This window comes from Euprymna scolopes, chromosome 11 (genome assembly GCF_053919585.1).
Source record: "Euprymna scolopes isolate OS-2025 chromosome 11, ASM5391958v1, whole genome shotgun sequence".
NCBI classification, from domain to species: Eukaryota; Metazoa; Mollusca; class Cephalopoda; order Sepiida; family Sepiolidae; genus Euprymna; species Euprymna scolopes.
The window spans coordinates 29428084-29455551 of NC_136492.1; the positions used below are offsets into that span (position 1 = coordinate 29428084).

At 33.7% G+C, this 27468-nt stretch overlaps 1 protein-coding gene across 3 annotated transcripts in view; it reads right to left on the minus strand.

Moving 5' to 3' along the window:
* The window catches only part of LOC145287817 (uncharacterized protein C5orf34 homolog), a 94006-nt gene that overhangs the window by 16443 nt on the left and 50095 nt on the right, over nt 1-27468 (minus strand). Inside the window, exons 7-12 of one of the 3 annotated variants that reach the window (XM_080135677.1) lie at nt 24615-24706; nt 23752-23809; nt 22927-23127; nt 20994-21109; nt 18734-18835; nt 6379-6419 (exon numbers count right to left, since the gene is read on the minus strand). In XM_080135677.1, the coding sequence (XP_079991803.1) occupies nt 6379-6419; nt 18734-18835; nt 20994-21109; nt 22927-23127; nt 23752-23809; nt 24615-24706 (610 nt within the window). Of the gene's footprint in view, nt 1-6378; nt 6420-18733; nt 18836-20591; nt 20621-20993; nt 21110-22926; nt 23128-23751; nt 23810-24614; nt 24707-27468 lie in introns of those variants that run through there. The other 2 variants (XM_080135679.1, XM_080135678.1) reach the window with 2 other exon arrangements.

The window sequence follows — 27468 nt, forward strand, 5'->3', positions numbered from 1 at the left end:
GCTAAGGTTGCTGGAAAAAAACTTGGATCATTCTATCACTCTAGAAAGCCACTATTCGAATGTGCATGGAGTATTGTTGCTAAATCTACACCGGTACACTAACCACTAGTCTTTTCATCTTAGAAAGAGTCTAAAAAAACAATTGTTTTTTCTAAAGGATGAGAATTGAGTTTGTTTTAAAGAACATCCAGGTGCTTCTACACTATTGGGACGAGATTTTGTAGTCGATAAATGGAGTTTTCAAATAAAAAAAACAATGGTTCCAACTGATTTTTTTGTCAATTCTAATAATGGTAGCTTCCAACAGTCGGAATTACCTGAATATTGCTGAATTATTAAAAAAAAACAACTTTAATCAAGGTAGCTGGTGAAAAATTGCTGCCATCTTGTTTAATCGAAACAGAAAATTACCTCCCTTTTGAACTCTTCTGTGTCTTACGATCGCTTTCATCAAATTTTATTTTTTATTTTCTGGAAAAAATAATTTTCTACCTTATCAATTTTTGTAATCTTTGGATATAATTATCTTAAAAATACTAGGAATACGTAGATACCATTGTTTTCAGGTGAAATTCAGTATTACGATTTCCGAAATCTCGTCCCAATAGTGTAGAAGCGCCAACATCTATTTTATATTTCTCTGTCTGTTTGCTTGTCCATTACACTTTTTCTTGGAAACTACTGGCCTGATCTGCCTGAAATTTTGTATGAACTTTTTTATGATAAGATGCAGCAAACTAAGTATTATGGTATCTGTTAGGAATTAATAGAGATTAATCAGCACACATTTAACCACATTCAGCCATCGATTTGGCATAAAGAACTCGTTCCATATCAAGGGGGTATAACATTTGCTAGTTTTTAACGGGTTAAAAAGTTTAGTCAACCTTATAAGTCATTTTGTGCCATATGATGGTCAATCTGCTGCTAAGATAGGAAAAATGCTTGGATCATTCTAATACTCCAGAAAGTCACTATTCGCTCATGCATAAAATATTGTTGTTACATCTGGATTGGCGTACTAACCACTCGCCTCTCTAACTTAGAAAGAGTTGAGAAAAAAGAACCTCTAACATAATAGATCCCACATTATTTACTAAATTCCAGCCCCTGTCTTATCACCGCAATGTTGTATCCCTGTGCTGAAGCATTCAAAAGAATGTGTTCCAACAAACTGATTGCACCAATGAAATGATTGCACCAACACCCCCCCCCCTCATCAACATAATATACCCCCCAACCTAACTGTAACAACCAGTAACAACTTTCATCACTTCCTATCTTTGCCCAGAACTAAATGAAAATTCCATGAGCAGAGTTTCTTTCCATATCATGGTTATCTTCAGGTCTAATGCGAATAAATTCCTATTGAGTCATCCATTTAGATAATCTAGCCCTACCCACGTTTCACCATGACTGATATTGTCTCACCATCTTATTCTTGAGTGGCCTCACGAAAAAAAAAAACAACCCAAGAATCAACAAAATCTCGCCCCTTCACTGTAGCGGTCCACAGATGCTGGGAGGCTTTTTCCGCTAATAACCTCTTTCTTCAAACTGCTAGCTTTTGGAATTTCCCCTGATCGCTTACTATACCAACATACAGAACTTTAAATGTAATGTGAACAAACATCTTGTTACACAACTCCCCACTTTGGGTGTTCCTATAAATATGGGCTCTAACTTGCAGTACTTCTTTACATCTCATGGCAATGTGTATTGTTTAGAACAAATTAAAGTAAGAAAAAAGGTATCAGGCTTCTGACGCAATCCTCCCTATATATAATGGATAGATGGAGTATTGCTACCACATCGGAGGAGGTGCCATCCAGAATACTCCTTTTTTTTTTCCCCCCTAAGTTCAAAACTAACTGATTCATAAACTATGAATAAAAAACTTATCCCAAACAAAGCACATTGCCACGGAAACATAACGGCCAGATTTAAAGTAAGGAATTGTACCGCAAAATGTTTGTTGATATCAGATTAAAATTTCTGCAGGTAGATGCAGTCAGAAACAGGGAGCAGGAAGAGAATTTCAGGTGCTAGTGATTTGAGAAAAGAACTATTATAAAGTAGAAAACACTTCTGCAGTTTACGGATCGTGCTATTTGTTGGATAGGATTTTCAAGTTCAATTCAATTTCTTTTTTTACAGTATTTTTTGTTTATTAAATTGTTTGATGAAAGTACAGAAAAGTTAACATCTCACTCCTCCCCATGTTAAGAATGGGTTTCTAAATAACATTATTTCATCATAATCTGTAAACTGCAGAAGTACCAAAAGCCCTCTGGCATTTGGAGACCTCCACAGTGAATGGATGAGACTTAGCTGATTATCAGGTTGGTCAAGTGTAACTACAGTGCCATATCGGAGTGCTTTTCCTTGATTTGACCGAGTTCAAAACCAAATTTGTAATCTAGTGGGGATGAAAACTTTACTTCTCTGCAGCCCCTTTTTTCTCTCAGGGAGGATTTGTTGTTCTACACCATCATTATTTCTATGAAACGTGCTTAACTAATCTTCAATCTATGGGTCCTCTTTATAAGACATTCACAGCAAGAACTCCTTTCACTGGTCTTCAGGCTACGATCAAGATGTGGCATCTGTTCTGTCCTCAGTTAAAGAAGATATCAATTTTTATTTTTGTCCAAATCTAGAGTGCTCCTTTTTGGTGTATCTCCCACATTAAAAAATGCTTTGTGTCTAACTTGATCCTTGTTAAGGACCCCAATTTTTTTTTTTTTTCCCGAATAGATTTTACTTGCATGTTTGATAGCAAATTAAGTTGTTTAATGCCACAGTACAATTTCTTATTATACTAAAGACGTGTTAATCAATGTTTGCTTCTTCATAGATATTCTAATTAGCAGGGCTGTCTGGCACAAAAATGTAAGAAAACTTCTATCTCTCTCCCCACTCCGTCTTTCTTCTTCATTCAGCCCATTGCTCTCTCTGGATACAAACACAGACATAATTTGTGTGTAAGAGAAATAACTCTTAGAAAAAATTACATCCCTTTCCACAATAACATTAAAATTTGTTCACATTATTTGGATTCTTCAGATTACTGTTCTTATCTTGAGTGTCATTTTCACAATGTTTCAGTCGATGTAACCTCCGACCTTCTTCAGGTGTCTATTGTCGATCTCAGGAATGTTTCTGTCGAACTCTGGAATTTGGACGGAATTTTGAATGTAATGTTTTATTTACTTCACGAGGGAAGCATGCTCTCGTTCCATCAGCCATGACTGGATAGAGGTCTTAAGTAATTCGCAATTGTATTTTTCGGTTACACACACTGAGAATTGAACCTTCACCCTTCAGAAGAATACTAGTATGAATTTTGGGAGCCTTAAGGCTCCCAAAATTCGTATTATAACCGTTCGCACAGACCTGTGGTACAATGATTAGAGTGCTTGGAAAAATCAATTGTAAAAGTGATATTCTGAAGGTTGAAGGTTCAATTCTCAGTGTGGGCAACCGAAAAATACAATTGCAAATTACTTAGGACCTCTATCCAATCATGGTTGACAAAACAAGAGCATGCTACCTCCGTGAAGTAAATAAATGGTTCCACTCGAAATTCCATCTGAATCCCCAAGTTTGACAGAAACATTCCTGAGTTTGACAAGATACACCTGAAGAAGGGCAAAGTTTACATCAACCAAAACGTGAAAATGACACTCAAGATGAGAACAGTAGTTCAAAGATTCCACATAATACAAATAACCAATGCTCATCTAAAAAATTCAGAAACGTAATATTAAAAGATGCGTGTTTTAATAACATTAATTGGTAGCCATTTCACCCTCAAATAATGAATCTTTTCTTTTTTTTTTTTTAGGTATTATACATCCGAATTTACACTAAGTAAAAAATTAACAACTTTGTGGGCGTTTGCTGTGTATTTTACAAGTTTCAGCTGAACATACAAACAGACATTTATAACAGACAATTGCATAAAATACTTTCTAAAATATTCCTCAGTTATGGGATTGAGTTATGTTTGAAAAATACCTTCATTTTAATTGTTCTAATTAGCTGCAATTTGCAAGTAAAACACAAAATAACCTATCACTTACTCAACTTCTTTGAGTATGTTTTCACCACTTTCCACTCTTATTTTATATACTTATCACTCTCATTTCTATCTCTCTCTCTCTCTCTCTCTCTCTCTTTCTGTTCATTAATAACGGTAATATAAAAACAAAATAATAAAAAGATTGGAATAGATGATTATAAACAACAGGGAATATCACCACAAGTAGTAATATTATTTAACCTGTAACTGTATAGAGAGAGGGAGATACAGCAAGCAAAAAGAAACTCAATTTGGGATGTTGTCTATTTGTTTCATATTTAATTGTCTTAGCAAGCTCACTTTTTTCTATTATAGTATAGAAACTAGAAATCCAAAGAATAATGTGTTTATTTTTTCTCTCTCAAATAAATTATTTATTCATCTTAAAAAAAAATAAACAAGCTTTTGATTTTAAAAAGTCTTTATCAGGTTCTGACATTTTTTCTTTTTGTAAATCATCTCTCGAATAGTAGATAGAAAATCCCTCTTCATTCTTTAAGACAAGCAAATAATTCATTTTAGAGAAAAAAGCAAAAAAATTGTCATTTGGCTTCCTAATTTCTATAAGACAATTCAAATACGAAACGATGTGTTCAAAGTTTCAATATTTAATGTCATTAACTAATTTTGTGCCCTCACTTGTGGCACAGGACATTTAAACCAATTGTAATTTACACTTCAACAGATTGTACTATATCACAAGGAATTTTATGTCTCTGTCGGAAAAGATGATTTATAAAAAAAAAAAAACGTCATAAAACTTGTTAATTCTTTAAAATAAATAAAAAAAATTATTTTAAATTGTATTTGAATTATAGTATTAGACAAACAAATAAAAAAAACACGTTATTTGGCTTTCTAATTTCTATACTTTGATTCAAATAGAAAATGTTTTCAAAGTGCAAATATCTTAACACTTTTGTCGGATTCAAACAACCTAACAAAATCTGAATGCATAACAATTTTTCTCATAGCTATTGCAGATTAAGAAACAAGTTATTATTTTTTTTCAATAACCGGACAGTGGAGAGGAGAGGGGCATCTTTGCAGTGTATAAATGATTACAATAGATTACATTTATTTTGAACTCAGCATTAGCCAACTTCATAGCAAGAAATGGTATCCATTAAGTCACGCACTTTTAAACTCTACTAAAATCCTTTCTGATCTACAGAAATGATCTTCCAAATCACATCCTTACATCATTTGTAGACATTTATGTTGACGACACTACAATCTATGGTAGCACATCAAAGACCGTCAACGACCTAGTTCTTTTTGATTCTCTCTCCTCTTATCTTGAACATGTGGTACAATGGGGAAAGAGGTGGCTGGTTAATTTTAATGCATCTAAAACCAAGCTTCTATTTCTACACCATCCATGCTTTGATGCCAATCTGGCATTGGTTGAAATGAATGGCTCTCGTCTTGGGGAGGTTTCATGTTTTGACAAGCTTCTGGGCTTGACCCTTACTCCTGACCTGAAATTGAACACGCATATCAAATCCATTACCAAGGTCGCTGGAAAAATGGTGGGATCCTTCTACCGCTCCAGTAGATATCTCACTCCTGATGCAATTTTCTACATATATAAAAATCCATTTACGGCCTACGATGGAGTACTGTTGCCACATCTGGGCAGGAGCTGCTAGAAGCAGCTTATCCTGTCTTGACAGAGTTCAAAATAGATTTTGTAGCTTAGTGGCGGATGCCCTTTTCTCTTCCCTGCAATCTCTTTCCCACAAAAGAGATGTTGTGAGCCTGTCTCTGCTTTATCGTTATTTTTATGGTAAGTGCTCAACTGAGCTCCAATCTATGGTCCCCCTCACCAAACTTTCACGAAAAACACTCGTCTAGCCAAAACCACTATCAATAATTTCCCACAATCTTTATCTGTGCCTAAACCTAAATGCAGATTCCATGAACAAAGCTTCTTTCTTAGAACTGCACGCCTGTGGAACGCTCTTCCGATTGCCTGCTTTCCAGCTGACTACAATCTGATTGTCTTCAAGTCCAACGTAAACAAGTTCTTGATGAACGAACCGTCCCCCTAAGTAATCCAATTTACAAAATTCCCACTACTTATGTTTACTACGCTATAATCACATTAACTAATGTATACCCATTAACCCTTATCCTCGAGTGACCTCTGGGCCTTGATAAGTCATGATTCCTGTGTAAAAAAAAAAAATAATCAGAATGAGTCAAACTACATTTCATATATACTTTTTTTCAATTTACCTTCGATCAAGATAAAAAAAAAACAAAGATAATAAATAATAAAAAAAGGATACAATCAAAGCAGTTGATCTTCCGCAATTCTCGATGAACCAATCTTTAAAACAAAATGAAAATATTTTTAAATAAAAAAACAAAAACATTTTTAATTAAAACAAAATTAAATCATCAAAATTCTGGCCACACAAAACAAAGGGAGAAAATGTATGCATTAGAGATAGCAGCTTACACATTAAAATTATTCACCACAGATGATGATCATCATCATGATCATCATCATCATATTCAGTTTAACATCTGTTTTTACATGCTGGCATACATTGAACAGCTTAAAAAAATTAATTTCCAAAGAAACATATCTCTGGCCAGGTCTTTATTTATCCCTCTTTCCCTCAGGTCCATTTTTATCACGTTCTCCCATGTTTCCCATGGCCGTTTTCTATGGACTAAACCTGCTACCTCAACTGTTCTACATCTATTAAACCAACTACTCTCATCCATTCTTTCAAAATAGCCATACCACTGAAGTCTTCTGTAAACATTTCCCTATACTGCCCAAATTTAATTTTCCTCCAAGGTCATCAAAATTAATACTGATTTTTACACCCACAATACACATCTATGCAACACATGTCCTCAACCCTCAGGTTTCAGTTGGTTGTTTTTGTTTTATGGCATATCAACCCTTTTCAGGTTATTTAATGCCGAATCCAGCGATTTTGAAGAAAAATTTTTTAATAGAATATATTTGTTTTGTTTTTTTCAAGTCGGTTTCTATTTAACCCATAGTTGGGACCCTAACAGGTACTACCACTCCGGGTCAGAGTAGACCTGGGAGCAATGGCAATTAAAGGGAGGCTCCACACTCCCCAAAGCCCGCAAGCTGGGGCCTCACCATCAGATATAGTTTAAGGTCATATTCAGGACCTTGGTTAGGTTTCAATCTCATGCATCATCGCATTGCATGCAAATACCAAATACACTCTTTCCTTGGTTGGCAGTGGTAATGCTGTGCTCATGAACATACTCCATTCATATACTCCACATCCACATACTCCACCCATAAATCATATTAAAAGCAATACAAATGAAGATATAAGGAATAATAAAAGTATATATATTTATATTTCTTTATTTTAATGGTCACAAATCTTGACCAGACAGCAAGTAACCAGTTGACAATAGCATCGGACAACAATCAGCTTAGGGCAATCATAACAAAAACAAATTTCCAGTATCCTATATACAAAGCCACCACTTGCCCATGAATGGAGTATTGTTGCCACATCTGAGTTGGAGTATCACAAGTCTCTCTGTTAGACAGGGTCCAAAAAACAGTCTCCCAATCCAATAAGACCCACATTGTCAACAAAGCTCCAACCCCTGTCACACTGCCACAATGTAGCATCCCATGCTTGTTGACAAGTACTTCAACGGACTGTGCTCCGATGAACTCACAGCACTGGTGCCTTCGTGACCAATCTGACAAGCAGCAACATCGCACCCTTTCCCTGCTGAGGTCCCCAGATGCTAAAAAGTTTTCCACTATAGTTTCTTCCTTCATTCCTTAGGAATTCCCCCCTGTTTCCGGTTTCTCTCACTGAGAACATGCATGTAGATATTTAAAAGGCATCTCGCTGCTCAACTCCCTACTTAGAATGTTTCTATAGGCTAACATGCAGATATTTAAAAGGTATCTCACTGCTCAACTCCCTACTTAGGATTTTTCTACATGCAAAATAGCCCCTCACATCTCAGTAACAATGTGTCTTGTTGTTGTTGTACAGCATTCATTCTAAGTGGGTTGAACCGGCTTCCTCCAAAGAAGGAAGTGTCAAGGGAATATTAAATTCACAGGCGGTCGCCACATACCTTGCTTGGGGTGAATAAAAGAAAGAAAAAATATATTGTTAGTCAATTGTTCAACAGCACAAGTTTGACTGTTAATCATTTCATGTTTCAGCTTATTAAAATTTACTGCGACACAGAATTTAATCATGTCGAGCTGTGAGAGTTCATATTTTCATTCGTCTTTCAATTTTGGAATTTAGGATGGTGCAATTGTCTCAGAGCGAACAACATCTCACACGTCTTACCCATACAATCAGATCTGAAGAGCAGAGAACAGTTATGTCGCTCTTTATGTAAGTCCGAAAGTCCAACATCCAAACCTTTCAGCCTAACATTCACAGGTAATATGAATTGAAATAAAGACATAGACAATACTGCCAAGTCTGCTGCAAAACAGGTGGGTTCCCTCTACTGGGCAAGAAAACTTTTAACACCTGCCAATATTCTATATGAGCTACTATTTGCTCATACATAGAGTTGTCACATTTTAACTGGCACACCAACCCTCTTGAACACGAAAAAAAGAGTCTACAATCTAATAGGTTTCACATTATTTAAGCTCCAACTCCTGTCACATTGCTGTCATATTGTATTTTTATGTTTGTTTTACAAGTACTTCAATGAAATGTGTTCAAACGAACTTGCTGCACTAGTGTTGCTTCAACCCCTGACCAGCCCGGCAAACAGCAAGATCACGCTCCTTCATTCTTGAGATCCCCAAATGTCAGAAGGCTGTCTAAGCTAACAGCTTCTTTTCTCAAATCACTTAGTTTCGGAATTGCATACCGCTATTTCTCAATATGCACAAACATGTAGGACCTGCTGATAATGAAATGGTGATTTATTTACTTAAGGTTTGGGAAATAGATCCTTAAATGAATACTCGGATTAACATGCAGTCGGAAATAAGTAATCCCCCATGACTACACAGATACATACCTCGAAAATGGAGTTATTAAACCTGAAATAATGATGGTGTCTTTGTAGAGAGATAGGATACTAGCTTTCAGTTTGATACAAAACCTCCAAAGTCTGTTCAAAAAAATCAGAGGCTTATACAGTATAGGTCTCGGACAAAATTCACATTCCAAGTAAAAATTCTTCATATCAAGCAAAAATAAATATTCTTACCATAAATTATGATAAATAGTAATTGTATGGAGTAAAGGTAAAAATCAGTTTTTGTATTTTGCTGATCCACCATTCGTTATGACTTGGGTAAATGACAAACTGATTTATCTCCCTCTGCTTTACAAGATTTTTCACTCCCATCAATGGCGAATAGGCAAAATACAATAAAACTAATTTTTTTTTTTTTTTAATTAAAATTTTACTTGATAAATTTTTGTAATTTTTGGTGTAGATACTTATTTTTTGCCTGATACGTAAGTATATCAAAGATTAGCCTATCAATTTATTTAAAACTGATTTTCACCTGTGCTCCTATATGTATAAGTGCTTAAAATCCTAGAGCTGAATTAGAAAGCAGTAAGAGTAATTACTGGGTCGGAGTAACCAAGCTTCATCAAGGAGTTAACACTAAACTAAAGTAGACATTTACAGAGCTTAAATGTAGCTGTTTTTTAATGAGTCATTACTTTTCAAGGTTAAAAGCCACCCAAGGATAAGGGTTAATGAGACAGATAGATTGTCAGTTAAATGATGAAAAATTATATGAGAGGACTGAAAACAATGAATGGAATGAACAAAATATGATTACTTATGGAAACGGTTTAATGAAAAGTTTTTTATTTGTTGAAAATATATTATCTATTACATAAAAGCGAAAACGTGTATGTGTCCATGTGTGTGCTTTTTTTTGTATGTCCGGCAAAGGCTTTTTTCGAGGGAGGGGGCGCTCGGGATGGGGGGGGGGGCGTTTTCTTAGAACTTTTTATATACTCCCTAGATTATAATATCTCCAATTTACGAAAGGAGGTCTTCTCTATCTTTTATTCGAGCGACTTTTACATACTATTTTCGCGCTATTTCTTGATCTCTGTGTGTTTGTTTGGCTTTTTAGTATAAAAGCGAAACTAAAAATCGAAAGCAAACTGTGTTCCCGACCTTTTGTGCCGGCACATCCAGAAGTAATGAGCTTTAATCAATGCGGGAACCCGTCATATCAGACAATTGCTATTCATTTCGACACTCCCCTTTTTGTGGGGAGCTAGTTTTCAAAAAAAAAAAAAAAATACGTAGAAAGCGTAAAGCTTAACTGGCTGTTCATTTCTCTATGGCGTGATGTTTGACCTAGAAAAGCAGATGTTCATTTTTAAGTATTTTATTTCAACCATTCTCACTTCTCTGCCCTCTTAGCGTCGCAGTAACGTGTCACACTTTCTTTTCGACTTCGCCTCAAGGCTTCAGGTTCGAGCCTACCTGCCTACCAAAACTATTTTGTTTTTTATACCTCCAAACATCCGGGCAACGCTGGACATCCCCACTAGTCCAATATAGAAAAGGCAAAATGTGTGTGTTTATAGGTCTCACAAAACTTTCAACACACGCGACAGATCTTCACAAGATCAGTATCGTTTTGAAGCCCGATGTCTTGGACGAGACATATCAAAAACTTGGCGAAAAACATTCACTTCTTTACCCTCAACTCGGTCGTTACGACAATGACTTACTAAAATGTCAGCAAAAAAAACAACCTTGTACAAAACGACCAAGTTACATTGACTATGCTTAATCGTTTCCTCCTTCGTGTTACCGGTTCAAGTCTGCTTGCCTACCACCACTTTTTTTTTTTTAACATCCCTCTCCACCCAAACTGCCTACTGCTGTTTTGATTCCTCCTCCCTACTTGCTACTACTACTTTTTTATACCCCCCCCCCATCCCGGGTTTCTTACTACACCTTCACACACCCAGGTAACACTGGGTATCTCCGCTAGTCTAATATATAAAAAGTAAAATGTGTGTGTGTGTGTGTGTGCATTTGTATGTCTCACAAAAACAGAATGTGATGAAATCAGTATTGTTTTAAAGCTCAATCTCTTGGACGACAAATATAAAAAAATTGGCCAAAAAGATTAATTCCTTCACCTTCAACTAGGCAGTTTTCTACGAGGAGGAGTCGGTTTTTTCATTGACATCTTCGCCAGTCATCGTCTCTGTTGGATTGACTACCCTTAATTCGAACGCTCGCAACTTCCGGTTTCGCGATGGATGCATCAGCTAAGATGTTAGATTTTTTTCACCTTTTTTTCCTCCTTCGCGTTACAGGTTGCCTGCCTGCCTGCCTACTACCACAAATTTTTTTTAACACCTCTCTCCACCCTTTGATTCCCCCCCCCTCTACTACAAATTTTTTTTCTTTCTTTTACACTACTCTCCACCCTTGGGGTTCCTTAGTATACCACCGCTCCACACCTGGGCAACGCCGGGTACCTCTGCTAGTATTATATAAAATGTATAAAATATATAATACATATTACATTATATAAACGATTTTAATGATCTGCTGCTGGTTCAGTAGGCTTTTTCATATGATACTGATATGTACATGAAACAATATATTTAATGAATGTTTGCTTTTTTTTTTTTTTTTGCTTTTTTTTACACATTTTTTTTCATTTGTTAGAAATCTAAATGGATAACTGCAAAAGTTGGGCCGATTTCTTACATTAAAATAAAAATGCCAATTTCTGTAACTGAGCATGTATATGTGTGAAAATATCAGGAACAGCCGAAGAATAGATGGCATGCAAAAGTATTAGCAGCAGCAGCCGTTCAAGCACTATGCAAATTAGCAAGTGTGTGCGCTCTTGCGTCACAAGAAAAAGAAAGAAAAGGACAGCACGTGGTCAGAGAGAAGCAAAGTCCGCAGTGGAAAAGATGGATGTGTAAAGTTGAAGTCGAGAAATGGCTGGCTAATGCCAGTGTGAGGTTGGGAGAGAGGAAAAATGTACACCGTGCAAGATGGCCTCATGATGGCAGCGAGTGACTTTTAAGCTGGTGTCGAGATTGTAGGGTTTTGTTAATCTCATGACAGACAAAATGAACAGTTAGAAAAAATAAGAAGCAGGCATTGTTTGGAAAGTAATAGCAATAAATGACTTGTATTAAAACAGAAAAAAAGCCAATGATTTATTTCCTTTGTTTGTTCCTTTACGACAGTATCAGATGGTGTGGGGGTTCGAGAGAGGTTTGAACTATAATGAACATGATTCAAGCATAACAGCCACATTACATTTCAAGTTCATTCAACTTTACACAATAGGCACGTCATCTTTTTTATATATTGCTAATGTATGTGATATCAATCATAAGATTACCTAATTTGCATATTAGTTTTAAAAAAGTACATTTCATTAATTATTATTTATTGTTTTTTAATTCAATGATTGTTTGGATTGTAATATAATAATTCTGCTTAAGCATATTGGGTTCTTGACTAGAATTTCCCCAATATTAAAAATAAAAGATTAAAAAATTCTGTATGATGTACGTACCCATGACAAACGAAAATATCTCTTGTGGTCCTGTTTAGGGGTTACAATATTAAGGTGAAAGAGTCCTGGTGTTCACTGCAAGAGGTTAAACTATGCGTGTGCTCTCTGCTCAATGGCAGAAATGTTTGGTTTGCATAGTGCCAGACGAATCAATACTATCATAGATATAAGTGTGTTAACTATCCCAGAATAATATCATATTCCAAAAATCACATAAATTAATTAAACCGTTTATTTTTAAATAAGAAAATCAAATTTTATGAGTATTCCAAAAGTGACCGTCTCAACTGCCATTTTAAAAACAATCTCAAGAAACAAAAGGAGAATAACGCAACAATCCTCTGGGCTTCAATTTATGGTCAAACGTTGCCAAACTTTCATGAAAAACACTTGTTTAGCTACAACGGTTATCAACAGTTTCCCCCACTCTCTAACTGTGCCTAAATCTAAATGCAAATTCCATGAACAAAGTTTCTTTCCAAGAACTGCTCACCTGTTGAACTTTGTTGAACTTTGTTCTGCTGGCCTGCTTTCCAACTGACTACAATATGGTCATCTTCAAGTCTAATGTAAACAAGTCCTTGTTGATCCTCCCCCTAAATAATCCATTTCTACCCCATTTCCACCACTAACTATTAATATGCTGTTGTCTCAGTGACTACTGTACATTCATTAACTCTTATTCTTAAGTGGCTTTTGGGCCTTGATAAGTGGTGAATCATGTATAAAAAGAAAAAAAAACTTTATAATTACTAGATTTATGTTGTAATGGCTATAAATTCTCATTATTATGTGGTGGCCCTTTGGCTATGATCACAGCATAGTATTTGTATTATGTTGTAGTGGGCAGTGTCAATGGTCAGAATAATTATTTATGATTAATTGTTAAATTATTTAGGTTAAAAAATATCCAGAAAAATGTTTTAAAAGAAAAGAATGTTAGTTAAAATATTTATGTTAGATATTTAACTAATACTTATGTTAAATATTTAACTAATACTTATGTTAAATATTTAACTGGGTAATTTTGGCTCAAGGAAAAATGTTATGAATAGAGGAAAAGCAAAAATAAAGCTAGTTTGGAATTTGGTTGAGTAAACAACGATGTGACACATGTGACGAACAAGATTGTCCATTCTGGCTGACGTAAGAGACACGTAAGTCAGGAGAAATTGGAATTAGCAGAGTCTGTGACGGAAAGTAGAGGAAATGAGTTATAAGTTAGCTCGCCACTGGGTTAGAGCAGGCAGGAGTTGCCTCTGTGGTCGGATGGAATTATTTATAGACCAACTACAGAAAATGTAAGGGAGAAGCTGCAGATTCCAAGACGTGGAACATTTGGAAATAAAGATCTGGAAATGATAACTCAGCATTTTTGACTGTCTGTTATTATCCCGTTCGTTATTGTCGGGAATATGTGAAAACACTCACATACACATAGAAAGACTATTAAATATAAACGTAACAAATCAACACGTATAGACACCCCCATATACAAAGAAAAGTAACTGTCCTCATAATACTGACCACTATATGATACATGAACATCGATTATAGAAACGCATATACCTTATATACACGAGACATACATAGCCGCGGTCATATAAATACAAAATATAAGATTTGTTTCATTTAGTAGTACACCGTCATTAATCGCTTAAAAATGGTTTTCTTTATAAAAAAACTAGCGAGGGGTACCCAGCGTTGCCCGGGTGTTTGGAGGTGTGTGTGGTTTTAGGTAAATAAAAAGAAAAATCGTTGTTTGTTAAAAAAAAAAAAAACAAAGCCTTGGCACGCAGTTGGAAAATGGTAAAGTGTGAAAAAAAACAAGTGCCCGTTTTTGATGAGTTATTTACGTGAACTTTGAGTGCAGGACAGTGTTTTATTTAACGCGAGTCTGTTTTTTTATACGAAAAAGCTTAATGCACATGCAGAGATGGTAAGCGATAGCTATTCAGCAGTTAACATTTTCTGCGGGACAGTTTTTAATGAGGTCAATAAGCCGGTTTGATTATTTTTAACTAACTTTGGAAAAAAACAGCTCCCTGTTTATTAGGGGGAGTGTCTTGTCTCGAAATGAAAGCAACCGTCTGATATGACGAAGCCGACATTGACCAAACGTTACATAGCTTTCTAGAGACCACTGGCTGTGGGCCAGTATTTCGAATCGAGTTTCGCTTTTTTTTTTTTATACCGAAAAACGAATGCAACACGTGCAGATCCGAAAATGTCAAATAATTAACGTTTCAAAATCGGGCAAATTAAATAGAGAGGCGACCACCGTTGTTAAGTCATAGATATTACCATTTAGATGTAATATAAAAAGTTTTAAAAATGAGCGACGGCCTCGAGAATCCGCCGAAAAAGCCTTTTGAAGACATACAGAAAAAGCGAACACACATACACACATACATTTTCGTTTTTATATATATAGATAAAACTAGTTGATCAATTTACAGGACTTTTAAAATATGATATTTTCGTTTCATCACAGGTACGTACATCATACAGATTTTTCTTTGTTTTTTTTTTGGGGGGGGGGTTCACATAGAGGAAATTCTTGACAAGAACTGCATGTTATTTTATTTCCTGGACAAAAGTTTAGTATTTGTGTTCAACTGTTCTCCCCCCCCCTTTCATTTTAGTGGGGCGGGCGTGATTTTCAACATGATTTAGGTAAAAAATAATCGCCCCTCCCCACGCTGAGACAAATTGGTTTTTCTTTTATTTCATTTCCTTTATTCATGGTCATTTTTTAAAGATAAATTAATTTGTATGAAAACGATCAAAATGTGAATATTTATTTGCATGAACAAATGTGACATTTTCTTATTCATGTTTTCAACAAATCTACGAATGAAATGTTTATTATTTAAAAGCTTGTTGCAAGTATTTTACATAGCAAAGCCAGCTAATATCTAAATATGGAAATTGGTTGCATTTTCTGACAATATTTTAATCACGCCAAATTAATTGAAGTTATTTGGAGTCTAAACCTAAGAAAGGCAAATCTATTTTACAAAAAATTGTCAGAAAAAAAAAAAAGATTTTTTTCAACTACTTAGTAAAATACCTCCCTTAGAACAATAAATTAAGATTCCAGATAATATTAATTGATCATGTAGAGTGCATTTATAAATAAAATGGTAATGGAATTTGTTATTAAAATGTTGACACTTTTATAAAAAAAATGAACTCTGATCCAATATAGAAGCTAAGAGAGCAACTGAATGAGTTAAAGGGAGACAACTCATCTTTAAAGGAAGGTAAGCCATACATAGATTAGAAAACAATTTAGTTTAGCAGATGAGATGGTAGAGTTCTCTTTTTTTTTATCCTATATAAATTCGATTACAATTCATATGCTCTTTCTCTCTAAATGTTACATAACCACAAATTATTTACAATTACTTACTTTGTTTAATACTGCGATATGATAAAGACATATGCAATGTATATGTGTTCTCTCTATTTTGCTTTATACTTTACAGATTGTGTAAATGCAATATAACAAGTATATATGGCATAATCAAATTGACAAACCGGTTCCCATTAAATCACTGAAGTTAAGCAACGTTGAACCTGGTCAGTACTAAAATGGGTGATCATTTGGGAATTCCAGATGCTGTATTTGTTCTCCATTTATCTTGGCATTGTTTCCAGTTGTCTTGGACTTCTCCTTGCCACTGGACTCAAGCAGTGCCAATTCAGGAGAGGTGTGATTGAGGATTATGCAATTTTGCCTCAAAATTTCATGCATGGCTACCCTTAAAGGGTGTATCCATTGTCTTTCTAGATTGAACAGAGACTTCCATAACAGATAAGTTACAGATGTTGTAATTCGAGAACTTATTGTATTCTGGCAAACGTTCATTATGTAAAAGTGTGAAATAATACAGAAATTGGATGCAAAAACAGATTGTCCTTTATCTACAGAAGAAAATTGTCAAACATGTTGATTGTTCATATGTGTGAGAAGATGGAAAAATATAATTTAATATGAGTTAGTCACAACTTTTGAAAGCATTATTTCATGAGGTCAAATTTTAAACTTTTAGAAAACCATCTAATGCTGTATAATTTTGTATTAAATGAAAAATAAATTTTTAATTTTTTTTTCTCTTTACTCTTAGCAAAGAAGACATTATTATTTTGTCATTTTTTAAAAAATATTTTTCCCTCTCATTTTATTGATGCCCAGGGTGAGGACAGAGTAGAAAAATTGTATGCTCCATCTCACTGATGGCTGTATCAAAGTTAATCTGATGTGATTGCAAGGTTGACATGGAAAAAAATATCAACATAATAACAAAGTCTTCTTTGATAATTGCTGATGCCACCAAAAGTCTCAGCAGGAAAAATATAATATTAAAAAAGAATTTTCATTTAATAAAAAAATCATACAGCATTACTTAGTTTTCTCAAATTTAAAATAATGATTTAAAAAATTGTGATCAACTCCTACTCAAAATATTCAGATATCACTATTTGAATCAAGCTTTAATTTCAAACAACTTCATTTAAATAATCTAATGACCAAAAGATACCTTCATAAAATTAATATCAGTTTTAAAAAAGCCTTAATAAAAAGTTAAATGATTTTGTAAAAGCAGCATGCACTTACCTTGCTGTAGTTTATTTTTATTTTTATTAGCTGTATTTACCTGGTGTTGCCAGGGATTGTTTTTTACTTTCATTTTGTTGAATTTTTCTTTTTGATTATGCACTGTATTTTGTTTTTACCCACATTTTCAATTATTATATTTGATGGTTAAATTTCATTACAGTATCACTTAATAATTAAATTATTAATTTTTTTTTTTTTTTTTTTTTTTTTTACACAGTGATCACCACTTATCAAGGCCCGGAAGCCACTCAGGGATAAGGGTTATTGCAAGTACATTACGTTAGTGTGGAGATTTGATGAAGTGTTTAATTAAGGGGGCGGTTCATTAGGAATTGAACCAAATTGTTATAAAACTATAACTAATTTTGTTAATGTTTGAATCTCTATAAAATTAGTAAATAACTTCAAAGACCTTCAATTTTTGGTACGCATTCAAATTCTGATGCAAGTTCTGACAACATCAAGTCATCATCTTCTTACATGGTTTAGCCAGTCAGCTGTCAGCAGACAACAAATTTCAATGAATTTACAAAGTGTATTTAAACCAAAAAAGTTATTTTGTTGAAATCAAAAACAAATTAAAGCATGATGTGTGAACGCATTAATTCTCATGAAGTGGTTAGGGTTAGGTTAAGGGTTAGGGTTTATTTGCAACTTTCATTGTAAAAGAAATTTCTTGAAGTGAAATTGTTTTTTTTTTTTCAGTTATTTCCATATTATCATTGTAAAAATCTTATTTGTTAATGGAAAAAAATATATTTACTTAAAATTATTTTGGAAAAAACAAAATAACTTTTATATACTTTTAAAAAAAAAAAAAAAAAACATTTTTGTTTCATACTATTAAACTTATGGTAATTATTTTTCTTGTTTTACATTTTTAAAAATTTTTACCAAATTTTATTATTTTGTCTTGTTTGATTACAATGTCAGGTTTTTAATTTATCATTTTTGGCAGTCTTCAGGGCTGTTTTTGTATCAGTACCGGAAGATACTGATGCAATGCTACTAGGATTTGAGTCAGAATCTGAATAAATACTCAATTTTTAATATATGAGCAATTGCTAAGAATTTTTAAGTCTTCTATTCAATAGTTTAAATGCTTTCAAATTTCAAAGGATCATCAGATAATTCTTTTTTTTTTGTTTTTCAACATGGTGCAGATGTAAATGGATGTTACATGATTTTGTTGCTACTAATTTTATCTATGCTTGTATAAAAAAATTCCAAAATGCAGATTTTGTAAAACTGGCACTGGATGCAACATAAATATATCCAGATATGTGGTCCCAATATGAGAGCTTTGTGAGGTGAGGGTTTCACCTTCCCATTATCAATATTTTCGCATTCCACTCTGACGTGGAATGTTAATACCTGCTTTTTAGATTTGCATTCAAGTATGATAACTGTTGCTACCATTTTCGTCTTCAGAAATAAATCAGAAAAATAACCAATAAATAAATTAAATACTTACTTCATCTCTTTTTCTTCTTCGCTCACAGCTTTTTGAAATTTGAGTCTTTCTGCAGGCAAACAATTCACCCATTGTGCCCATTCAACAGAAGGTTGAACGTACCTACAAGTTATTGAAGAAATATTTGTTGGAATCGCATCACTGTGAAGAAGATTGATATAAAGTGGTCTCTTTTTCAAGTGATAAAACTTAAATTTTGAAACAATTAGAAGGAACAAATTGGATGAAAATGATTTTGGATTCTGATGCAGAATAAACTATTTTATCAGAATTTTCCAGGCAGTTTACATAAAATGCTGAAAAGTACTGAAACACTAAGTCAATAAAATTGCAGCAACTAACGTCATTTACGAAAACATTTATTTGCTATCATAGGTTTATCATATAAAAAATAAATATTTATCTTGATTTGGAAAAAAAAAAAAAAAAATCGTATGAAATGGTCAAAATGTTCTGGAGTTTTTTTTTAATATTTTTGTTATTCAAAAAATAAATATTTATTCATGAAACTTACCTTAAATGTTTTTTTTTCTTTTATTTAAATTTTAATTTTCATAAAAATTGTCCAATGATTGTATTTTCTTTATAGCAACAAAAAGAATATTGTTTCATTTTTTCATTGAATTATCTTTGTTATAACAGAAATGATATTTTTTCATTGAAAAACTTGGAGTTTGTGTGAAAAAAAAAAATCACAAAACTTTTGTTCAACACCTTCCGGCATTTTATGTAAACTGCTTGAAAATTTTGACAATAGTATAGTCCTTATTCTACTTAAGCACCAGATTTTGCTTAGATCAACAATAAGTATTTATCGTATAAATACAACCAAAAAGAAATTATTTTAAAATGAGAACTATTTGTCTGTCGATGAGCAAACATCCATTGAATATTTGCCGGCGTTTTACAATTTGTCATTGTTCTGAGGGAGACAACTCTATTTTACTAAGAGATGCATACATTTTTTCATCTTATAATTTAGGACACTCAAACCAATGACATTTTTTATTAAATTAAAACATTAAACAAAGAAAGCTGCAACAAAATTTTTCTAATGTAACAAAGTTGATAAAATTACTAATAAAAAATGTAGTTAGAGAATATTTTCCTTGGGCAAGGCGGCCTGCCAATGGAAATACTGACAACTGCTTTGGCCAGTAAAGAGTTTGGAGAATTTGCAAAAAATTGGGATGTACATCTCCAGTTTCGATGTGCCTACTCTCCAAGTTGAAACGGAATTGTAGAATAAAGTCATAGGACCGTCAAGACCATCACAGCTAGAAATAATTGTTCAATATCAGAGGCTGTCTATTGGCACAACATCACCGTAAAGGATGGTGTTTCACCTTCCAATGTACCAACTGATGTACTACATAGATATCATATTCGAATCAAAGGTGTTGAAACTAATCCACTACCCAAACCAGAGGTGGCTGGAGGGAAGTATGAAAGAGGGGATGTCATTTGGGTTCAAAATCTGTGTGGCAAGTGCACAACAAAATATAACACGGGTCGCGTTACTGAAGTGATCAGTCTAGTCTTTGAAAGTTGATGGGGTGCTCAGCACATTAAAATCCTTCAACCACTAATACAGATGCACTTATAAAGTGACAAAAGTAATTCTGAGGATAATGAGCAGCTAATCTACATGAATTCAGATCCGCTTGACAGTGATTCTGATGCTAGTAACCTTTCAACTGATGAGGTGTTTATTGAAAACCAACCCACAGACGAGAGTACGCATGACAGTGAGGCCCGCATCATTCCTCTTCGAAGAAGTAACAAAGACAGATACTACCTCTCTGCCCTGTTCGTGATTATGAGATCAGAGGAGAGTGTAGAGAAAATCGTAGCTTACCTGACTAGTGTGGGTGTCGTGTTCATTTGCTTAAGGAAAAAATAAAAAAAAAAAAAAAAAAAAAGAAAGAAAGCTAAAATGGCAACATGACTTTTGTGTTTGACAATCACATGTGAGTAACACAAACAAATTAGATCATGCATAAAAGGAGTAAAAGGAACAACCGGAAGTTGAAAGATGGCGTGTTATGCGAACGGACGTGTTATGCAAACGGACGTGTTATGCGAACGGACGTGTTATGCAAACGGACGTGTTATGCAAACGGACGTGTTATGCAAACGGACGTGTGTATTATCAAAATTATTGAAGCTGACTCAAAAGATTGTAGGTGGGACAGAACACAATTTTACAACTCCACTGAAATCAATTTTCAAACTAGTATAGTATATAGCTAATACTTACTGACTGTATATATTTGGATGTTTGATGTCGACCAGACGATCATGACCAGAAGGCAGAAGTAATCGACAGATGTTCGATTCACATTTTGCCATTGTTAACTTAATTCTTTCTTCTGCCTTTTAGAAAATATAAGAAAAAAAAAGATATTTTAAACATAGAATCATAATCAAAACATTATATCTTGAGAAAGCTATTTTTGGTTCTTGTCCAGAATTCCCTCTATTTTAAAATACAAAAATGAAGAAAATTATGTATAATGTATGTATCCATGACAAAATGAAAATATCATATTCCAAAAATCATATAAATTGATCAAGTAGTTTTATTTTTATAAAGAAAATCATTTTTAAGTGATTAATGGAAATTTGTAGGCATTACAACAAAAATCTCACAAATTTGAATTGTTGTTGAGTTACATCTTTTATTTTCTGAAATTATTTCCAAAATGGCATTGTTAGACAGTCGCTCTTCAGTTACTTATAAAATTTCATTTTCTTATTCAAAAATAAAACTACTTGATCAAGTTACATGATTTGTAGAGTATGATATTTTTGTTTTTGTGTTTATAATATGGGAAAATTCTAAACAAGTATGCTATTTTCTTTTCCATTTTAATTTTAGCTATTTTTATCACAAGTTATTTCATTTTGATTTTAATATTAAATATATACAGATTGCAGATATTTGTTTGTATTTTTTAACTTTTATTGCAAAGAGAAGCTTCCTTAGCCATGTCAAGTCCCTGACAATATCTCAGGAAGAGACCAAACTACAACTGTGGATCAGAGAACTAGAGAAGAGCCCCTCCTACTGACATGAGAACCCCTTCTTCCGAAGCCCATTGTCGCAAGTCAAAATCACCCTGACTCTAGTTTAAAACACTCAACCATTTGAAAACAAGAATAGGGTGATCAACAGTTGTTATGGTTAGATGGGACTATAAAACCGACCCAACCATCTGCGAAAGTGAAGTGGAGATAATATGATGCAGCACTGCCTTTTCTGCACTCTAATCCCCTACTAATGCAGTTTGAAAGCTCAAGTAGCAACAATAATGCAAAGGACTGCATAAAATATGTGAAACTATCATACAACCATATGATTCAACGGCACATTGAAGAAAAACTTAATTTTCTCATTATTTTTTACTTTTGTCAGTTTTGTATTCATGTTGTAAGCAGTGACTATTATTTTCATCCATTTTTTTTTTTTTTAAGAATAATTGGTTGTGAACAATTTTGAATCTCCATACTTGTTGAAAAAGAGATGGAGTTATCCTTGAAATCTGTGCCTGACAAACAAATAAGGAGATTTCGGACCTCCTCAGCATCAGTTTGAGAATGGTAAAAAAAGATCAGAAAGAAATTGAAAAATTCAAAATTAAACTATCAAACAAAAAAAACATAACTGATCTCATGCCACCACATATCTTCCCAATTGCCGCAGGGTGAGTACAGATGGCTAATTCCACATTTGGAGAATGTAGTGAAACTTTGAATCAATCAGGGATCTATAGATCAGCCATATATGTGGCAGCTATACTCAATGCCCTGCCATATCAAGGGGCTACTGTGAATTAGTGATCATGCCTACAGGGACACTCTAAGGAGGGAGTTGAGCAACAAGGTATATATTCACTTTATACTTATATTTCTGCATGTTAGTACAGTTAGGAAAGAAGGGTATAAAGCCTTGCTGACACTAGATAAAGACTTGGAAAGGAGGGGTGCACAGTCATAATAATCCGTTTAAGTTTGAAATATCATTTTCATTGATAAATGCACAGATTGAATAGATATATCTTATTCCATATGTGTTCAAGCATCTAAAATAAGAGGATCCATCTGTTTGTCAGTCTGTCACACTTTCAGTGACAAACAATCTTATGAATATCCATCGTTGTTATTAAAAGCAAAGATTGTGATGTAATTACCGTGTCAATTTCATAAGCCTGACGTTTCATCCACCACCTCAAGTGGTCAGTCAAGTCCCAGTTCATATCAAGCGTTGTGCGGTCTTCAAAAACAACATGGATCCAGCCATTGCTATAAGCTTGAAAACGTCCCAAGTTTGGCACCACAGATTCTTCTAAGAGAATCAATGGTAAAGGTTCTAGGAAACGGCTTACTTCATACTGAAATACAACACAAACAAAAATCATTCATGAGAAAAACAAATTTAAACTTTAAAAAATAATGAACAGCTTTTCAAAAATAAAACCAAGACCAGAGTTATCTCCCTTGGTAAAAACAATTCAGATTCACAAACTTCATAGAACAGGAATTTTGCTGAAAATTTTGCACCAACATGTTTGAGAATTAAGACGAAATCCCATTCTCATGTACTCACCAGACACACTACAGACAGTATGGGTTTTAGTGGTATCTCTGCTTATGTATAAAAATCGTTTTGTCTACATGTGTGTCTGTATGTGTAAGAGTTTGTTCCCTATGAACTCTGAAACAGCTGGGTCGATTATTTCTTGTTAATTTCACACAAATTTACTTTATGTATCACGGAATATTTTAGGATAGATTTTGTATTGGAATGCATCTGATAAGTATCAAAAACCAATAGTCGAAAAAATCTGATTAAAGAAGGACCAGTCCGATTTTTACCAAAGTTAACACCCTTATACAGCCTAACATCACAAGTGCATTTCTGCTGCAAAACTATCACATGAAAGAAGACAAACTAGCCAGGCATAATTCCATTTAACAAATAGTGTACATGATAAATAAAAAGAAAAATAACTTACCTTCCAACAGACGGGCTGTGGTTGGCTAAAATTTATCTGTGAAGCTGTGGTCAGAAGTCTGAAATATTACAAAAAATAAAGAAATAAACTAATAAATGGTTGAACTTTTTTATTTTATGCTTTGATCAGCCTTCTGCACTCTGATTTATGTGGTAAAAAAAATGCCATTCACAAAATCATTAATAAAATTTAATAAATAAAACAATTATTATGTGGCAGGATATTACGGAAAGGGAGGAAGTCACTAGTGATACATAATGAATCATGTTGATTTTTATGTAATGGGTTTTGTAAATGTTTGCCAAAAGTAAATCATTAATTCTGAACAGCAAATTAAATTGCCTGGCAACTAAGATTCAAAGTAAAAGGAAACAGTGATTATTTGTATAGGGAAGTCATAATAGGAGAAATCTAATTTAATGAAATAGGTTAATAAAACGATGACAGTTTTTTTGTGAAATGGATCCAATAAAGTAAATTTCCTGCTGAATGATAGGTGAGTATTAGTAAATTTTCATGACCGAGTTAAATATACTCCTACCTCCTCTAAGTATGACTTGTTTGGAAGAATAAGTTTGGTTGGATTTAATGTAAGAAATTACAAAATTTAACAGAAATTAATCATTTTCTGCAAACAATTATTAGGTATTGGAATTATGTGTGACTCCTGTGTTTATAGTCTTATGATCACTGACTGGGATGGTGAAAAAACAAATCTACTTTGTTAATATAGTAGAGGAGAATGAGAGGTGACAACAAAGATCAAAACATTTACAGTTTTAAATTGATATGATTTTATGCAGATATGAAGCAGTTCATCTGTCAAAGATTCATTAAAGAAAGACGATAAGTCACTTATTTACCTGCAGCCATAATCTATAAGCCGTGCAATAGAATATGAGTATTTGGAGGAAAGTGGAGGAGGGGTTTTCACAGAATGAACTCGTTCAACAATCTGAAAAAAAAAAAAAAAAAAAAAATCTTGCATTTCAATTTGAAAGACATGAATCTTTCATTAGTTATATATTTCACTAGCAAGTGTAACCAGGGCAAAAGTGTAACATAACTTCTGTAACCCCAACGTGTGTTGCTCCTCGACATCAGATCGCCGACTCCCAACGTTGTGTACCGTGGATTTTTCGTTCGCCTATTCCTCTATTCCTCTTATGGCCGAATCGTCCTTTTCACATTGGCGACTGTCGATGGGAACACACGCGGTTTCACAAAAGTCGAAATATAATAAATCGTGGAACAAAGAAAGGAAAAACACAAACGCCAATGTTCACATATAAATTGACTGTTGGACTTGTGAGTGTGTGTGTGTGTGTGTGTCTTCTCCCCATCTTATTGATGTTACATTCGTCTATCTCTGTTTCACAGTCAACTCTAAAATTGCCAATGACTCTATTTCACAGTCAACTCTATAACTATTCAACTGTAGTCGTTATCGACTCTCATCCGTCGCCTAGCGCATTTAGATCTCAACTATCACTGTCCAACTTCTATCCGCTGTGACAGGCATCTAGATGTCAACTGGCTGTCCCCTCTACGTTGGTATCACAGGTCGCCCACCCCACCCTGGCTACCGGAAGCTGCCCTTCCCTGTTTTATCAATAGATTCCTATTGTTATTGTTTGCTACTTCCTATCTATTGTTAATTATAGGATATTTCCTCTTTCTTTCTTTTTCTAAGCCATTTCCTATCCCTTTGTCTATTGTCGGATATTTCCGATTTCTTTGTTTATTCTAAGCTATTTCCTCTTCCTTTGTCTATTTCCCCTCTTAGCACTTAGTGGCTCAAATTCACCCCAGGGCCACTGTACAGTATCACACTTCTATCCCTCTCTCTTTCCCGCCTCCCTTATTTTCCCTCTTCTCCTATCTATTCCCTTTTTTTTCTTCATTCTACTCATTCCTCTCTCTGGACATATACACATATAATTCAAGTCGGCATAAGGGAAATGACTCTGTGAAAAAAATCATAGTTACTTACTTCTACATGATAACATTAAAAATTGTGTTTACTTCTTGGTAACATTACATATAAATGTCTACTTAATCTCCAGATAATAAATTTTTCATTTTTTTAATATTAGATATTATACATCTAGGGTTAAACCGATTAAAAAACATACTAAATTTGAAGGTACTTGTTGTGTATTTTTCAAGTTTTAGCTGGACATGAAAACAAAACCATTTGTTCCTACTTACTTGCCTGCTTAAAAAGGCAGAGTTAGATACAATGTTGGTTTTTAATGTGGGGAAAATCCAGCTTCCCAAAAAGGGGCACTCTGGATTCAAACAAAATGTTAAAAGTTATCTCAGTCTAGAAGGACTTCTCCTTCACTAACTGGGGATAGAAAAGATGAAGCACAGCATTGAAACAAATACGTTTGTTATTTGTTACATAAATAATTCCAAGAAAATTTTTTATTTGTAATAAAAACATTACTGAATGTTTTTACAAAGGTAGACATAAATATTCAATTCAGTTTGTTTTGTAACAATATTTGGTTGTGAGTTAAGGTTAAAAACGGAATTTTCCATTTAAAAAGTTAGACTATTCAGCAAAAAAAATGGAAATATCCATTAGAAATTTAAGCTAAAAAATTAAGCTAACATACAAGGTGCCTTCAATAAGTTTCCAAACTTTTTTTGGACAACCATTTTTTTTTTTGTTTTCCTCATGTTCACCCCTTACAACGTATATCGCCACTTGGACATAAGGGGCTACTATTTGAGGCCATGTCTAGGAAGGAAAGATTAACAAGATATTCATTTATGTTACATTTAAACTTCTGCATATCAGTACAGCCAGGGAAGTAGGTAGCAGGAAAGGAATTCCAAAGTCTAGCTGTTCGAGGGAAGAAACTATTAGGGACATCAACAGTGAAGGTGTGAGATCTTATTGCTTAGCAGGTTTGTTGGGGATATATGACCTTATCACTACTTCCGGTAGCGCTACACTAGAAGTTTAAGAAGTATATTAGCTGACTATAACCTTTTTAAACTACTAGTAAACCCCGTCCAAATATTAAAAATTACATAGTATTTGATGAATAAATAAGATACAATTATACACTGACTAATACGAAGAATGATGCACCTTTTTCTAGTGATGTTATTTTAAGTAACAGCACTTGGTTAGAAACCTTACTAGATCAGATGAATTCCAGTCCTAAAATCCGGTAAAACCAAGAGATCAAAAAGATATATTATAACATAGTTAGTTGATTAAAACACGGAAAATAAGAGTTTTTCACTTTTTTACTAACTCAACATTTAAAAACTAAAGGAGAACTCAATTTATCTCATATAGAAATCAAGCATTAGTCTTAGGAATGGAATGGCCCTTTATTTCGAAGAATTTGCGCTGAAGTAAAATGAACACAGCAGAATATTTGTGTCGATTTAAATTGGTATAATTTCAAAATAAAATATCATTTATGTTGATTTAATCTGGTATAATCTCACAATAAAATATAATTTGTGTTGACTTAAATTGGTATAATTTAAAAAAAACATCGTTTGTGTTGATTTAAATTGGTATAATTTAAAAAAAACATCGTTTGTGTTGATTTAAATTGGTATAATTTCAAAATAAAACATTTGTGTTGATTTAAATTGGTATAATTTCAAAATAAAATATTTATGTTGATTTAAATTGGTATAATTTAAAAATAAAATATTTATGTTGATTTAAATTGGTGGAATTTC